This window comes from Macaca nemestrina, chromosome 12 (assembly GCF_043159975.1).
Source record: "Macaca nemestrina isolate mMacNem1 chromosome 12, mMacNem.hap1, whole genome shotgun sequence".
NCBI classification, from domain to species: domain Eukaryota; kingdom Metazoa; phylum Chordata; class Mammalia; order Primates; family Cercopithecidae; genus Macaca; species Macaca nemestrina.
In genome coordinates, this window is record NC_092136.1 from 48,261,720 (window position 1) to 48,278,824 (window position 17,105).

The following is a 17,105-nucleotide window of genomic DNA, read 5'->3' on the forward strand; positions in this document are numbered from 1 at the left end:
TGACCTTCTTCCAGCCCCTAGCAAGAGAAGCAGGAGGCATCGCTGGAGGTGGGGAAGCACCAGAGACCCAGCACCTCCCCCACAGAGGCAAGCATAACCCTGTTACAGACATAAATGATTTTGTATGCGACACACTGCTCTGCGTCTGTGTCTTGGACATCTTCCCCTGCCAGTAAGCATAACTCTATTCTCTGCGCTTGCTCCATAGTATCCCATAGTACAGACAATATCTGGTTTTTGTCTGTTTGGGTTTTGTCTGTTTGAACCAGCCCCATATTGATGAGCATTTGGGCTGATTCCAGGATTACAACCCATATATTACAAAGGAAGTCCTTTCATGCCCCCGTGCACACCTGACTCCACACTTTTCAGAGTAATTCTTCCACCCACACGGTGGGCAGTGTGGTGCATGTCCTCAATGTAGAGCTAGGTGCAGGGAAAGATGGAATTTGTCCACAGTCACAAGTAAGTTTATGCTGGAGATGGCAAACACGGGTCCCCAAGACTCCAGACTTAACACTTTCTTAGTCCCAGGTGATGCTCCCTTAATACCAGACTTGTTGTTTATTTTAAATGACCCGGAATAAGCAAGTGTGAGTGTTGCACCAGGCAATGTGGGGTGAGGGAGAGGCCATTAAATAACCCTGATTGATCGAGGGGCTGTCGTGTGTGGTCACCCAGGGGATGAAGCAGCTGGGACCATCTCCCCAACTTGCAAAGCACATTCACACCCATGATCTCATCTTAATCCTCTGGGGTCCATATTATTATCTTTTCCACTTAGAAATAAGGAAACTGAAGTGCAGAATGGTAACTTGCCCCCAAATCACACAACTAGTAGTGGTAGAGCCAGGACTAGGAACCCCGTTCTTTGAAAGTGAATATATTATTACTGCTAAAAAGAAAGATAGCATTGCTGAAAGTGTGAAAAACTGATATTGTAACTACAAAACAAAATAACAACATTGCAGAAAATATATTTTTAAAAAAACTTGAAAGCAAGAAAAATAAACTAAAAGAAAAAATCTTGCTGGGTGACCATGGGCCGGTCATCTCATCTCTCTGAACCTCAGCTGTCTCATTTTTAAAGAAAAGGAATGATGATAAGCACAGCGACGGCAGCTAATACATACCGAGCACTGCCTTACCATATTTCCAAGTCTGACCTTTCCCTGCAGGCTTCACGCAACCATACATATTTCATACGGCTATAATCATGGGAAGCACAATTTTGTTTGCCGTTTTTCACCTGACACTATCTCGTAAACTTTTTCTATTGACTACACAGACTCAGCTAGCACCGTTCCAGCGGCTGCATTTTCCCAGGTTAATTAACCCCTGTCCCTGGTGCAGGATATTTACTGCCACCAAGTTTTCACTATTTTGGCTGATGCTGCAAGAAACATCTTTCGGCTTCAGAGAAATTCTCCAAAGTCAGAGACTGAGGCTTTCAGACCCTGGACCCTGCTCTCCCAAGGCTGTTCACCTAACCCCATCTGCCCTCTGCCTCAGGGCCTGGGCAGAGCCTCGGCCTTGCTGAAGCGTGCTGGAGGGGCTCACCAGGTTCAGCAGCCTCAGGGCAGTCTCAGTGAAGCTTGTAGGCAAAGGAGCTGAAGGGCTCTTCCTTTGGTTTCCCCTGACCCTTCCTGAGAACATGCTCATTTCTGCTTCATACCCTATCTAGGAAAGTTCTTCTTAAATCTAACCCCCAAATCCCATTTTCTGTTCTTTCTACATACGATATAAACTTCTTTGGGGCACAGTCTCATGAGAATCTCTCCAGAACGTATAGGAAGGCATAACGTTGTCTGTACAACTTCATGGTGTCCTCCAAATGTTAAGCCTGTTCCAGGTCAGGTTAAGAATTTCAGTCTCCCTCCACTACCTCGCATCCGTCTGGCCAGATGCGTTTCTAAAGCTCCTCTTTTTCAGCCTGGGGCCGTCACCCATTCTACCCACTGGTCTGCCAGTCGCTGTAGGGTTGTCATGTACCAGAGGCATGAGTACAAATGATGGGGGTGGGGACGGGGGACCTGAGCAGCTGGGGTCAAGCTATGCTTCCCTGCTTGCTGGAACTGAGACCTTGGGGAAGTCATGTTACTGTTCTCCCTTCAGCTCCCTCGCAGCTTGGTTTTCCTCATCAGAAAAATGGAAGTGATTAGAACCTGTACTTAGCAAGAGTGCTGGGAGATCCTCGTGTGAAAGTGCCAGATAAGCTGTAAAGTAGTACCTAGGATTGCCCCACCTGGGACCACTTTTGAAAACGCCCAAGCCCCACCCCCCACCACCACCAACACAAGGTAACATTCTGCCCCACTTTTCTCATCCATGTGGGGCGGAGACTTGCGCCACTCTGCCCCCGTCCCTCGGCTCTCTACATCCACCGCACCACGCTCAGGTGAACTCACGCTCGGGACCCTGAACCCGCCCACTCCAGGCCATGTGGACCCTTCTCTCCTCTTCTGCACGCCCCACCCTCCTTTCCTACCCAGACTCCAGTGTGCCCACACCCCACTCCCCATCTCCGCCTGCCCTTCCCCTCGCCCCCAGCGCACGCGCGCATCGGGGCACTCACGAAGCGACCCCGGCAACATCTGGGAGCACGCGCCTCCATATCTGCAAGGCGGGCGCAGGCGTGGCAGGGCGGGTCGGGTTCCTCGCGGTCCCCACGGTCCCGCAGGTGGTGGTGCAGGGCGGGGTGCGGGAGAGGGAGGCCGGCGGGGCGGGGCGGGGCCCGGGAGGGCGGGGGCCTGAGGGCCGGGCAGGGCGGCGGAGCTGCGAGGGACAGAGGCTCCGGAGGCGCGCGGAGCCAGCGGAGCCCGAGCCCGCGCCGCCATGCCCCTGGCCTTCTGCGGCAGCGAGAACCACTCGGCCGCCTACCGGGTGGACCAGGGCGTCCTCAACAACGGCTGCTTTGTGGACGCGCTCAACGTGGTGCCACACGTTTTCCTACTCTTCATCACCTTCCCCATCCTCTTCATCGGTGAGTGCGCGCGGCGAGCAGCGGAGGAGGGGACGGGAGAGCAGGGAGGGAGGAGGGGGAGGCGCTGCGCGCCGCACCGCTCGGCGTCCCCTTCCGGCCCATGACAGCCTAGTTCCCGGGGTCCCCTGTCCTGTGTCCTACCCGCCGGTCCCTGCATTCGCACACCAGCTCATCCCTTCACTCCCCCGGTGCCTCCGATCCCGCGCCAAACACAGCTGACGTTTGTGACCCACGGGATCGCCAAGTTTTGCTTCTGCAGGGCCAAGAGCTGGGATGGGGGAAAGGGAAAGAGGAGGTCTCTGCACGCGGTGGGGAAGTGGAGAGGGGTCGGGCCTCATCCTCCGTGGCGCAGCTTAGGGAGCCGGGTCACCCCTCCCGCAAGGCACCCTCCCACTCAGCCGCAGCTGGGCCTAGGGAGGAGGGAAGCCTGTGCTTCGGAGCCTGGGATGGAGGCCCCGCTAACCACTATGCTTTCACCGGGCTGAGCCGCGCAGTGGTCCGTGATCTTTGACAGTCCCGGGCCCGCGCTCTGGGCGAGGAGAAGCGAGAGCTAGGGACTTGGATTCCCTTCCCCCGCCACCCCACCCAGGCATGTGTCTCCAGAGCGCAACTTCTCAGGCTCTGCGCAAAGTAGCTCAGACTTGCCGACCCAGCGACCCCGGCGCCCTTGCTTGCAAAGTTGGGGGCCACGGCTGGGACAATCGTGCGTGCCTCTCCACTGAGGTCCCCCCACCCCCATCTCTCTCCAAGACCTTGGCTCTTCCAGAACAGTCAAGTCTATCAACTCATAGGGTGTCCCCTGCCTCCCCAAAACGTGTTCATTCACTTTAAGAAAAAAAGCAAATCTTAAAATTCATGTACAGCTTTGGGGAAGAAAGGAAAGATTGTCACAAAATTAGATTTACAAGAGGTTGCTGCAGAAGCAGAGTTGCTAGTTATTAACAAACACAGTTAGACAGAAATAGAAAGAAAACATACAAAATATGTGCTCGTATGTGCATCAAAAATAAAAAAAAGAACAGCATTTTCACTTCTGTTCTCAACCAAATGGTTTATTAACCTGATGACTTGTCACACAAGAAGTTAGCGTGTATAATGGGGTACCTGGGCAGGGCACAGTGGCTCACGGCTGTAATTCCAGCACTTTGGTGGGCTGTGACAGGAAGATTGCTTGAGTCCAGGAGTTTGAGACCAGCTTAGGCAACATAATGAGACCCCCCTCTTTCTACAAAAAATTAAAAATTAGCTGAACATGGTGATGTGCACCTGTAGTCCCAGCTACTCAGGAGGCTGGAGGATCACTTTAGCCTAGGAGATCAAGGCTGCAGTGAGCAGGGGTCGTGGCACTGCACTCCAGCAGAGGCAACAGAGCAAGACCCTCTCTCGAAAAGAAAAAAAGGTGTGGTGGGGGGAGGTACCAGCATAGGACCAGGCTGAATGAGTTGGACGTTTAGTTTGTGTGCACCAGCGTTGGGGATTCTCATGTGTAGGTGTCACCCCCACCATGGTCCCAATGCCCAAGCAACCTTCTGGGGTTCATGCACCCTCCTCCTCCTCCAAGTGGGCAGGCATCCTGCCTCTGACTGTCTTTCCCTGCAGGATGGGGCAGTCAGAGCTCCAAGGTGCACATCCATCACAGCACGTGGCTTCATTTCCCTGGGCACAACCTGCGGTGGATCCTGACTTTCATGCTGCTCTTCGTCCTGGTGTGTGAGATTGCAGAGGGCATCCTGTCTGATGGGTGAGTGACTGTCTGAGGACTCAGGAAAGTGAATCTGCTACAGGGTACTTCCTGAAAGGCCGAAGGAGACGCTAGCTCACCTGCATTCCACAAGCCCATATCTTTTGTTACTACATCCAGCAACTCAATGTCTCCTATGTGCCAACCTCTCTGAGCTGGGCATTGGACACAAGTAAGTCCCAGGCCCTGCCATCAGTCCAGGAGAGTGGAGGGAACATGGATCTGCATGCTAAGTCCCAGTGTAATAATGCTAGAGCCTATTAGAATGCCACAATTCCAGTGGAAAATGCCAGGTCTCTTCTACAAGCTGCTGGAGTTACCTTCTTGGAAGAAAAAAAAAAAAATCTAAGCATGCCACCCACTCTTGCATAAGACCTTTCCTTGATTCTCAGCTGTTTCGAAGATGTGGTCTCAGATCCTCAGCCCACCATCCAAGGTCTTCACAGTCAGCCCCACCTGTCTCTGGCCTCATTCCCTATGCCTACCTTCCCTTTGGGTCTCACAGCACACTCCTCCCACCTCTGGTACAGCACGGATCATACTGTATGTTAAAGTTTATGTCTATTTGCAAAACTGTCTTCTGAGTCAGAAAGGCCTAAGAGTTAGAATCTGAGTCTTGTTCATCTTTGTATTCACAGTGCAAGTCATGTGATAAACATAAACATTATTCAGTCCATAAACATTTATTGGGTCCTTAGGAGAATAAATGAAACTGTGTTACAAATAAATACTCTGGGAGGCAAGAGGAAGGCAGAGTTGGGCAAGTTCCGTGGTTGAGAGGGCTTTGGAGCGGAGTCTGGAAGGGTGACTAGGTTTCTGACACACAGAGGAGGAAGGAGAGAGAGAGCTTGTGGTGCCAGAGGGAAGAGAAAAGGCACCAAAGAGAAAAGCAGGTAGGGCTAGGGAGCAGCGCAGGGGCTGGAGCATTAAACACAGGCTAGGGAGCGATGGAGGCTGAGGCTGGGAACCCAGGTTGGGGCATCTCAGGAGGACTGTGAATCCCAGACTGCATGTTTGGGTTGGATTTGGTCAGCAGTTTGGAAAAGAAGAGGGATGTCATCAGCATAACACTTTTAGGTGAGAACCTGAGGAGGTGTTCAGCGCAGGCTGGAGGCAGGGAGAAGCTAGAGGTATAATAGAAGTGGCACTTAGCATTGATTGCAGTAGTCTAGGTGAGCGATAACTGCAGACAGAAATGGTGTGTCCGCAGTCGAGGACAGAAGAGGAGCTGGAGCAGCCATCTCACTAAGGAAGAATCCAGGAAGCAGCAAGAATGAGAGACTGCCAGGAGAGGGAGTGATGGAGGAGAGGGATATTTGGCTTAAGTATCTGAGGTCCAGCGCCCCCTGAGCTGGAATCAGACTATCCAGACTGCACTCCTACAGCACTGCCTGGCTCCTGTAGTTGGATGGCAGGGGATAGGCTCCCTCATCCTCCCTCCCGTTCCCCACCTTCCCTCCCCCAGTGTCCCTGCATCCTGGCTTCAGCAGTGATCTCTGTAATACCTGCTTGCCTTGGAGGCAGCAGCTCTCCCTGCTTATCAAAGTCCCCAGACCAGCAAGAAGACCAGAAGGCATACTGCTACACAAGCAGGTGACAAGTCCGCCTCCACCCCCACCCCTACACCCCTTCCAAAGTAGCACAAATGCCACAGCGAGCCCTCAGATGTTAAATACTCACCAGATGGTGACAGAGGAAGACACCCCGCCCTTGGAGAAGGAAGACCTGGGTCTTTAGAAAGCACTTCTGCTGTGTACCAGTTATGGGACTTTGAACAAGTCGTTCAGGCTTTCTGGGCCTCATAAGCATTTATAAATATACGATAAAACATTTTAGATGCCAACTTAAAAATGTGTGAGAAAGTATAAGGTGTTTCAAAATTATTTCAAGGAGTAAAGAGGCAAGAGTTTTGAAGACCCGTGGGCAGAGTGGTGGCTGTTCCCAGTGTGACCATTCATGACTGCTCTCTGGCCTTGTGAAACAAGCATCATGGTCCCTGGCTTGGCTGCTTCATGGGGCTGTGGAGGATGAACTTTGAGCACGGACAGGGTGCAGAGCCGGGAGTGGCAGAGCACTGGGCAGCCTGTGTATTCCCAGGATGTGGGAAACTGGAATGAATGAGTCCAGGGACGCCTTCCTGCTGGCTGTCAGCAGCCCCTCCTGTGTGTGGCTGCTCTGCTTTAGCTCAGTGCAAAGGGCCATCTCCCCCCAGGGCACAGATCAGCTTGAGCTGAGTAATTGTCATTTGGTCTTTGTGAGCTCCTACCCCTAGGGATGGCAAGCTTGAGTGAGGGCAGGAAAAGAGCAGACAGGAGAAGTCACAGACCCTTGTGATACCCCTAGTCTAATCCAGCGTGGGTTTTCAGAGCTGTCTGGAAATTTAGGGGGCAGGTGGGAGTGGAGGCTGATTAAGGCTGCCCTGATTTGATTTAGAGTGAGCCTCATTTAGTGAATAATTAAGCCATCTTAAACCTGTAGCACTTCTCCTCTTCCTTTGGGTATTATTTTTGTGCGTGATGCTCTGAATTCAGAACAATCAAAGCAGGATAAGTTAGTGAAGAAGATTTTTTAAAATAACTACAATATTTTCCCAGACCACCATACACTGGATAAAGCCCGTATATAAAACTTTACCTAATTTCTTAACTAATTCAGTTTGTATTATTTAACAAAGCAGCTAAAAACTATTCTATGAAGCCGTGCCATGAAATATTTAGTTCAATTATGGTTAATCCTCATCTTATTTCATCTTATAAAATTTTAGCATTTCTCCCTCCTATTGCAAAAAAAAAAAAAAGCACTTATATCAACATATGATAAAACATGTTTAGATGTCAGCTTAAAAATGTGTGAGAGAGTAGAGGGTGTTTCAAAATTATTTCAAGGAGTAAAGAGGCAAGAGTTTTGAAGATCCCCAGGAAGGGTGTTGGCTGTGCCCAGTGTTGCCATTCATGACTGCTCTCTAGCCTTGTCTCTCTTGTACTTTCTATATTACTTTGAAGACCTTTTGTGGAGAATATCCACTAAAGAATATCAATATTTACCATTTCATTAAACAAGAAATGTGGAGTTTGCCTTTTCAAGTTGGTTTGGTGCTCATTGATGTTTTCAGGGACACAGCCTCTTCCCGTCTTTCCACACCATCCTCTGTGTGTCAGCCTATCTTCCCCATGGTCACAAGGTGGCTGCCTAGCTCCGGGAATTGCTTAGCATGAGCAGACAGGGCATTCTCCCGACATGCCTCTCCTTTATGAGGGAGATTATTCTTTCCTTGACATCTCACTGGCCAGAATATGTGGACCAACACTGGCAAAGGTGTATGGAATTGTATGACTGCTTAAACCAATCGCCATCCATTCCCCCTGGGGCTGGGTACATTGCTGCTGGAGCAAACCTGTGGTCCTCCTGGCACAGAATAAGGGGAAGATGCTCTTTGGTGGAGAGCCCACATTGCCTTTACACTTGCACCTCAGTCCCACCAGACCCACTGAGGTCACAGGATGGCTCTCCTCATGTCCTTCCTCCTTCTCTGTTGAACTCTTATGTATCCTTCAAAGTCCAACCTGGTGCCACCTCCTCTAGGAAGCTGTCCTTGGTTGCCCACCCCCTCCTTTGTCCTCTCTCAGCCTCTGTCCATTGGCGGTATCATTTCCCTAGCCTGCTGACTCTAAGAGTTAGCTCTGAGCATGGCAGCCCCCTCCCTACCATCAGCGTCTCAAGGGCAGGGACCCTTGGCACACTGGATAGAAGTAGCCTGGTGGGCAACAGCAGCACTGAAGCATCAGGCTGTAGCAGGCCATCTGGGAATGGAGTGAGTCCCACAGGGCTGGAGCAGAAAGGGCAGGCTGGGCAGCTCTGGTAAAGTGGCTGGAGGCCACATAGCCTGGGCCTTTCGTTCTAGGCTGAGCAGAGTGGGTTTTGCTGTCTGCAGGAGAGAGCTGTGGAAGGGCATGATCTTGACTAAGTAAAGTGACCCTCTTCACCAGGCACAGGGAAGACTGAGGCCTGGGAGGAGGCTCTGGCTGCTTCTGGGTCTCACCCCCAGACCAGGGTCCACCCACCTAGAGGCCTCTGTGAGTTAAAGTGAAAAGAATATGAGCTGATATTGACTGCCGCATTCCCCATCCTGAGGGAGAAGGCAAAGTCAGGACCTTGGAAATGCCTCTTCGTGCCTCAGTTTCCTCAACCATAAAATGGGAGACTAAGAGTACCCACTTGATGGGGTTTAATGAAGATTAAGTGGGTTAATATATATCGCATGCTTAGAACAGTGCCTGGCACAGGGTAAATGTTCCATAAATATTGACTCTCATCAGTTTGTTATCACAGCCCCTGGGGAGGGTGCCAATGCTGACTTATGCTGTTCATGTTAAATGGGACTGTCACTGGGTGAGTTGTGGCATACAGGCCCCTGCACTGCTCAAGAGATCCCAGCGACCCTTGTGCTTAGGGCTCAGCACACAGTAAGACCTCCAGATCAAATATCCAGCTCTACTCCACGTACTGGCAGCTCTGCCCAGCCTATACTCCAAATATGCCCACTAACTAAAGGGCCCTGCAGCCTATACAGTGATGCTATAAAGGTTAAGTGTTCGGCCTTCGGAATTCAAGGCCTGGGCTGCTCTGTTGCAGTACTTAGAACGTCCCCATCCTGTCTATTTCTCTCTCCCATCTCAGGGTGACCGAATCCCGCCACCTCCACCTGTACATGCCAGCCGGGATGGCATTCATGGCTGCTGTCACCTCTGTGGTCTACTATCACAACATCGAGACTTCCAACTTCCCCAAGCTGCTAATTGGTAAGTGAGGTATAGGAGGGAGGGGCATTTCTTCAGATAATGTTTCATTCATTTCTTCAGATAATGTTTACTGAGGACTCACTATGTGCCAGGTACTGCTCTAGACAGTAGAGATTCGGAATCGAAGAAGAAAAAATATCTCTGTCTTCATGGAGCTTACAGTCTGGTGAAGGAGGACAGACGGGCAAATACAGTGAATAAACAAACAAACAAATAGGTAGTGGTGATGCTATGAAGAAAATCAAGCTGAGTAAGGGGTAGGGGCAATGGCCATGTTGCTATCTACACAGGATGGTCAGGGAAGGGCTTTGGTAAATGTGGGTGTGCAGGTATTTGGGGGAAAGTGTTCCCTGCAAGGGGAGTGACAAGTGCAAAGTCCTCTGATAGGGATAGATTTGGCAAAGATGTCACTGTGGGCAAAGCCAAATGAGCAAGGGGAAGAGTGGGAGGTGAGGGCTGGCGCCAGGAGAGGAGCAAGGAAGAGTCACAGGCTCTGGGCCTGAGCACCTGGGTGAACTGTGGCATCAATAACTGATGTGGCAGAGGAGGGGAAGGTGGGCTGTGGTGGGATCAAGTTTTCTATTGGGGGCATATCGAGCTTGAGATGTCACAGAGACAGCCAACTCAAGTGTCAAGTTGGGCTTTCATGGGGAGGTCAGGCAGGGTAAGAGCTACACTTTCAGGAGGTGGGCCTTGTAGATGGCATCTAAAGGCTGAGCCTGGGGCCGGGTGCCTTGGCTCACACCTGTAATCCCAGCACTTTGGGAGGCCAAGGTGGACGGATCACCTGAGGTCAGCAGTTTGAGACCAGCCTGGCCAACATGAGAAACCCCCACCCCTACTAAAAATACAAAAATTAGCTTGGCGTGGTGGCACACACTGGTGGTCCCAGCTACTCAGGAGACTGAGGCAGGTGAATCACTTGAATCCAGGAGGCAGAAGTTGTAGTGAGCTGAGATCGCGCCACTGCAGTCCAGCCTGGGTGACAGAGCAAGACTCGTCAAGAAAGAAAGAAAGAAAAGAAAGAAAAGAAGAAAAGAGAAGAGAAGAGAAAAGAAAAGAAAAAAGAAAGGGAGAAAGAAAGCTTGAGACTGGAAGAGGTCACCTGGGGAGAGAAGAGAAAGGCTCTGGGACCAGAACTTCAGGTTTGCTAACATTTAGAGAGACTCAGGAAGGAGTGCCCACTTAGAGCTTCTGAAATGTTAAATACTGCAGGACTGGGGTCCCAGGCAGAAGCAACAGGATGATGGTTGACGTTTACTGAGTATGTGCTGTGGGGCAGGCTCCGTGCCATGTTCCTTATATTCATTGTCCCACAGGCTAATTCCCCCAGCCTCCTTATTGGTATTGTTAATATCCCCATTTTCCAATGTGGACCCTGAAACTGAGAGGTTAAAAATAATAACGGCAAATACTCACTTTGTACTTACTGTATGCCAGGCCCCATCCTACCTATGTGATATATATTAACTCATTTAATCCTTTCAACAACTCTATGAGGTAGGTACCTTTATTATTTTCCCTTTACATATCAGAAAACTGAGGCTCAGCGGTTAAATAACTAGCACTAATCTAGCTCGTCAAGGGGCACAGCCGGGAATCTAGCATCCGTGCAATCTCCTAATCATTTCTGACACTGTGTGTCTAAGGGCCCTCAGACTCTGTCCTTGGGGCAAAGGTATCAATCTGCAGGTCGGCCTCTGTATTGGGGTTCAGCCTGTGTGTCTAAGGCTGGGGCTGTACATCTGGCAGTTAGACTGTGTTTACACTGTGTCATTAAGTCAGACTGATTTTTAGGAATCACAGCATCGAATTGACATTTGGAGTCTGGCACGCTCTTTGCTAAGCCAGTGACACTGTTGTGTTCAGGGAGTACAGGGTGTTTCTTGCACTAATCACAGGTCTGCCTTTCTGTAGAAGGTGGGATCTGAGCTCCATCAGGATTATCCAGGTGATCCCCCTACCCCTAACCCAGGGCCCCCCACGTGAGTATGAATGGAAGCTGGGGGAAGCAGGTTGAGAGGGGAGATGTTAAATACAGGCTTCAGAGAGCCACCCTGCTTCCATTTCTGAAGCAGCTCCTCATCTGTAGAGAACCCTTCACTAACCACCAGGGCCTGGCTGACCAGTGCCCTCTGGAAACACCCTGTGTGGACATCCGAGGAGTTCATTTTCTCATTCTCCAGTAAAAACATAATGTTCTCTCTTTAAAGCACAAGCTATCACCCATGGATGGATTTGTCCTTTTCTAAGGAACAAAGACTAACTCCCTCCATTCCCCTTGTTGGAGTTATCTTCCCTTGAAAGGAGGCTCCACAGAGCCAGGAATTCTAGAACAGGGAAAAGTGGAAGGGACGCGCCTGTGAGCTGCAGGGACAGAGGGCAATGCATATTGGGAGAATGGCTGGCCCTCTGAGGAGGCTGATGTCTGACCTGGGTATGGAGTCCCACAGAAAGGGGACCTGTGGTGCAGCTTACATTTTTCCATGAAGGAACCATGATCCTGGAACCCAGATGAAGCCAAGGAAATGTTCTCTGAAAGTCATATTTGAGCTGAGAACTGAAGACACTAACTGGAAGAAGGGAGGAAAGAGTGCTTCAGGTAGAGGGAACAGCATGTGCGAAGGCCCCAAGGCAGAAGGAACAAAACACATTAGAAAATTCAGAAGAGGCCGGGCGTGGTGGCTCAAGCCTGTAATCCCAGCACTTTGGGAGGCCGAGATAGGCGGATCACGAGGTCAGGAGATCGAGACCATCCTAGCTAACATGGTAAAACCCATCTCTACTAAAAAAAATACAAAAAACTAGCCGGGCGAGGTGGCAGGCACCTGTAGTCCCAGCTACTCAGGAGGCTGAGGCAGGAGAATGGTGTGAACCCAGGATGCAGAGCTTGCAGTGAGCTGAGATCCGGCCACTGCACTCCAGCCTGGGCGATAGAGCGAGACTCCGTCTCAAAAAAAAAAAAAAAAAAGAAAAAAGAAAAAGAAAATTCAGAAGAAAAAGAGTGGCAGGGGTGCAAAGTGGAGGGGAGCTGGACTTTGGGTTTTGTTTGCTTGTGCCCAGGCTGGAGTATAGTGGCACCACCTTGGGTCACTACAACCTCCACCTCCTAGGTTCAAGCAGATTCTCGTGCCTCAGCCTGCTGAGTAGCTGGGAATACAGGCATGCACCACTACACTCGGATAATTTTTTGTGTTTTTAGAAGAGTTGGGATTTCACCCTGTTGACCAGGCTGGTCTTGAACTCCTGGCCTTAAATGATTAAGTCTGAACTTTCCAAAGTGTTGAGATTACTGCCGTGAGCCACCGCACCCAGCTGGAAGGTCGTACCACAGATGTTGGCCTTTATCCCAACAGCAATGGGAAGTTTGTGTGTGTGTGTGTCTGTGTGGTTTAACATAAAATTTATCATCTTAACCGTTTTTAAGTATAGTGTTCTGTGACATTAAGTATATTCACAGCCGGGCATGGTGCCTCATGCCTGTAATCCCAGCACCTTGGGAGGCCAAGGCAGGTCGATTGCTTGAGCTCAGAAGTTCGAGACCAGCCTGGCCAACGTGGCAAAACCCCATCTCTACAAAAAACATAAAAATTAGCTGGGCATGGCAATGTACACCTGTAGTCCCAACTACTTGGGAGGCTGAGGTGGGAGGATCGTGGGAGGCTGAGGAGGGAGGATCACTTGAGACTGGGAAGTGGAGGCTACAATGAGCCAAGATTGTGCCATTGCACTCCAGCCAAGATTGTGCCACTGCAGCACACCAACATGGCACATGTATACATATGTAACAAACCTGCACATTGTGCACATGTACCCTAGAACATAAAGTATAATAAAAAAAGAAAAAATATATATATATGCACCAATAAAAATTAGAAAAAAAAGAAAAAAAAAACAAGGATTGTGCCACTGCACTCCAGCCTAGACAACAGAGTGAGACCCTGTCTCAAAAAAAGAAAAAAAAAGTATATTCACATTGCTGTGTAGCCATCACCACTATCCATCTTCAGAACTTTTTCATCTTCCCAAGTTGAAACTCTGTACCTATTAAACGATAACTTCCCACTTCTCCCTCCTTACAGCCCCTGGCAACCACCATTCTACTTTCTATGAATTAGGGCACTCTAGGTACCTCATCTAAGCGGCATCATACACTATTTGTCTTTTTTTTTTTTTTTTTTTTTTTTTTGAGACAGAGTCTTGCTCTGTTGCCCAGATTGGAGTGCAGTAGTGTGATCTCGACTCACTGCAACCTCTGCTTCCCTGGTTCAAGCGATTCTCCTGCCTCAGCCTCCTGAGTAGCTGGGATTACAGGCGCTCGCCACCATGCCTGGCTAATTTTTGTATTTTTAGTAGAGATAGGGTTTCACCATGTTGGCCAGGCTGGTCTTGAACTCCTGATCTTGTGATCCACCCACCTCAGCCTCCCAAAATGCTGGGATTACAGGTGTGAGCCACCATGCCCGGCCTATTTGTCTTTTTATGACTTATTTCACTGAGCATAATGTCCTCAAGGTTCATCCATGTTGTAGCATGTATTGAAATTTTTTTCCTTCCTTTTTAAGGCTAATATTCCACTGTATGGATATGCCACTAATATTCCACTGTATGGATATGCCACTAATATTCCACTGTATGGATATGCCACATTTTTTTTATCTATTCATCTGTCGGGTTGCTTTCACCTCTTGACTCTTGTAAATAGCACTGCTATGAACATGGGTGCATTGAGGGGTTTTCAACATAATCATAATAATTGCTTTATGGAGACCAGCTTGGAGGAGAACAAGATGGGGAGGAAGTGGGGAAACCAATGAGAAGGCTCTCAGGGTGCAGCGGGAATCCAGAGGAGACATGATGATGCCTGGACTTAGGTGGTATACCACAGGGATGGAGAGAAGTAGATAGATTCAAGATATTTAGGAGGTGAAATAGACAGCATTTGTTAATGGGAGAGGCATGGGGTAAGGGAGAAGATTGGAGGGAGAAGGAGGAGTAATGGGAGCTCACCAGCAGTCCCCATGTTATGCCTCTTTCCTTCCTTTTCCCTCTTCTCTCATCAGGCATTCAGCTTTTGCCGAGTGCTGCTGTGTCTGGCAACAGGCTGAGCACTCAGCACTCAGGACAGGACTGTGCAAAAAAACCTCTGGGCCTAGTCCTGGGTCCACTGCTAATTCCCTGTGTGACCTTGCACAAGACATCCAAGTTCTCTGAGCCTCCAATTCCCCACCTGGGCAGGAAGAAGAAGAAGTCCCTGCCTAAGTCATAGGGTTGTAATGAAGAGCAAATCAGACCATATCTGTTAAGTGTTAGGGACAAGACAGGCGTGAGGCATATTTTCAAGTCAGCTCCAGTAGGCAGCTCTCACTAAGGGCTAAAGGGCTTCTGAGGCCTGGGATAGAATCTGTCCAAGAGTGGAGTGGAGGCAGGGGGACAGCCCTCAGCTGTGGAATTCCTCGAGACCTAGAGACCAGCCTGAGCTGGGGGACATTATTCCAGTCCTGAGGCATGGGACCAGAAGGCAGATGCTTCTGCCCCCATCCTAATGTCCTCATGCAGGGACCCAAGGTGGATGGCATTGATCCCCTGGGTGAGCTCAGCCCTGGGCACAGGGTGGGGCCCAACATCTCAACCTGTTTCCTAACCCTGAGCCAGGCAGGACAGATCCCAGATTTGTCCCCAAGTGATGCTCTGGCTTCCATGCCCAGGCCCACATAGGGATAGAGGGCAGGGTGAAAGTCTTTCTCCCTCACTCAAGTCCTCTGGAGAGGGGCTCTGTGGCATGAGGCTGACCTTATCCGCATTTGGTCTAAGAGGGAGGAGGAAAGAACTGCCCGTGCTAAAATCTCCCCCACCCTCAAAGGGGGACTTCACAGGTTATTGCTGGTTTTGGTTGTTGGACGCTGACAGTGATTTACTGGCGGATTGAAGTGGGCGTATGTGTGAGAATTTAGGATAGAATCTACTGATAGCTTCTGAGGTTTACCTGCCCCAGGTCTTAAATCTAGAGATAATAAAAAAATAACAGCTAATGTCCAAAGAGCACCGGCTGTGTGTGAGGCTCACTGCACTAAATGCTTTCCATACATTTCTCACAAGAACCTTCTAGGTAGCACTACTATGATTCCCACTTAATGGATGAGGAAACTAAGCTCTAGAGGGCTAAGTGACTAATCCAAGGTCACACAGCTATTATCTCACCGGCTCTGAGCCCAGGTGTATCTGGCTGCGGGACCACCACCACTAACCCCTGTATAACACTGCCTCACGGAACAATGGCTGGCTTTTTCCATGTCTCCCTTGGCCCTGCTCCATCATCATCCTGTGGTGGGCTCTGGACTGTGAGGACAGGGACCCAGGCTTTCACCCTCTCTCTGTCCCTGGCTGCCAGTGCACTTGGGCAAGGTTGCATCCTGTCTCTGGGCCTCAGTTTCCTCATCTGTAAAATGAAAGGCTGGATTGAATGACCTTTAAGATTTCTCTCACTTGGAAATTCCACAAGAAAGTCATTATAGCATGGAGCTTGCATGCATGGGCTCCAGCGTCAGGCCAGCCCAGCTCTGCCAGTTAATGGGTGTGTGGCCTTGGATCAGTTATCTCGTCTTTCTGAGCCTCATTTCCTTTGTCTGAGCAATTGGGGGTGACGGCAGTGCACTTTCTTTGAAAAGTGATGGTGAGGAATAAATGAGCTCATGTATTTAAAGTGCTTATTTGGCACAGTGCCTGTAACTTAGTTAAATTCAAGAAATAAATTTCTTATTCTTCCCATGATCACTTCTTGTTAAGGGACATTTGTCTGACCAGTTTGATTTATGAGATTATTGGTGTTTTTCATAAATGTTAAGACGAATGTGCGTCATCTTACAGTCGCACACTCTGATATATTCACACGTGCACATCCCTTTACTCGGAAGTGTACACACCCGGGCATGCTCATTCTGTCTCCTTCTCTGCCACATACTTGCACATATTACGTGAGTGTACACACATGATGCACACACGTCTCCATGATCTTCCATCTCTCCTCGGCAGCCCTTCTGGTGTATTGGACCCTGGCCTTCATCACCAAGACCATCAAGTTTGTCAAGTTCTTGGACCACGCCATTGGCTTCTCGCAGCTACGCTTCTGCCTCACGGGGCTGCTGGTGATCCTCTATGGGATGCTGCTCCTCGTGGAGGTCAATGTCATCAGGGTGAGGGTAAGCAGGCCACTGAGGATGCACCTGGGCCAGGGCAGGGTGGGGAGCAGAGGCTGTGGCCTCTGTCCTGCCCTGGGTTCGGCCCCCCACCCTGCTTCTCAGCCAAGCTGAGAGGGGGTCAACTTGTTTTACCTGCCCCCGTAAAGGGGAGTGGGGCCATGGCGGGGGAAGTTTCAGGAGAGACACTGCATCTGGCCCAGGTGTGCTCTACCCCAGGCTCCCAGAGGGAGGGGGGTGACAGGTGTGTTTGCTGAGGTTGGCGAATGACTTTCCATAGAGAGGGAAGATAAGCATCAGACACTGGCCTCTCCTTTCTTTCTTCGGTGGTGGGGGACTTGTCTTTGCTTTAATGTATTCATATCGTCACATGCATACATGAATGA

The 17,105-nt window shown here is 50.0% G+C and overlaps 1 protein-coding gene across 10 annotated transcripts in view; it reads left to right on the top strand.

Moving 5' to 3' along the window:
• Positions 1 to 2,763: 2,763 nt before the first annotated feature.
• LOC105486959 (ATP binding cassette subfamily C member 8) overlaps positions 2,764 to 17,105 on the top strand; it is an 84,223-nt gene continuing 69,881 nt past the window's right edge. For 8 of the 10 annotated variants that reach the window (XM_011750147.3, XM_011750148.3, XM_011750150.3 and 5 more), the window contains exons 1-4: positions 2,765 to 2,983; positions 4,583 to 4,724; positions 9,402 to 9,523; positions 16,556 to 16,722. In XM_011750147.3, the coding sequence (XP_011748449.1) occupies positions 2,836 to 2,983; positions 4,583 to 4,724; positions 9,402 to 9,523; positions 16,556 to 16,722 (579 nt within the window). In that variant the 5' untranslated portion in view covers positions 2,765 to 2,835. Of the gene's footprint in view, positions 2,984 to 4,582; positions 4,725 to 9,401; positions 9,524 to 16,555; positions 16,723 to 17,105 lie in introns of all 10 variants that reach the window. The other 2 variants (XM_071075022.1, XM_011750153.3) reach the window with 1 other exon arrangement.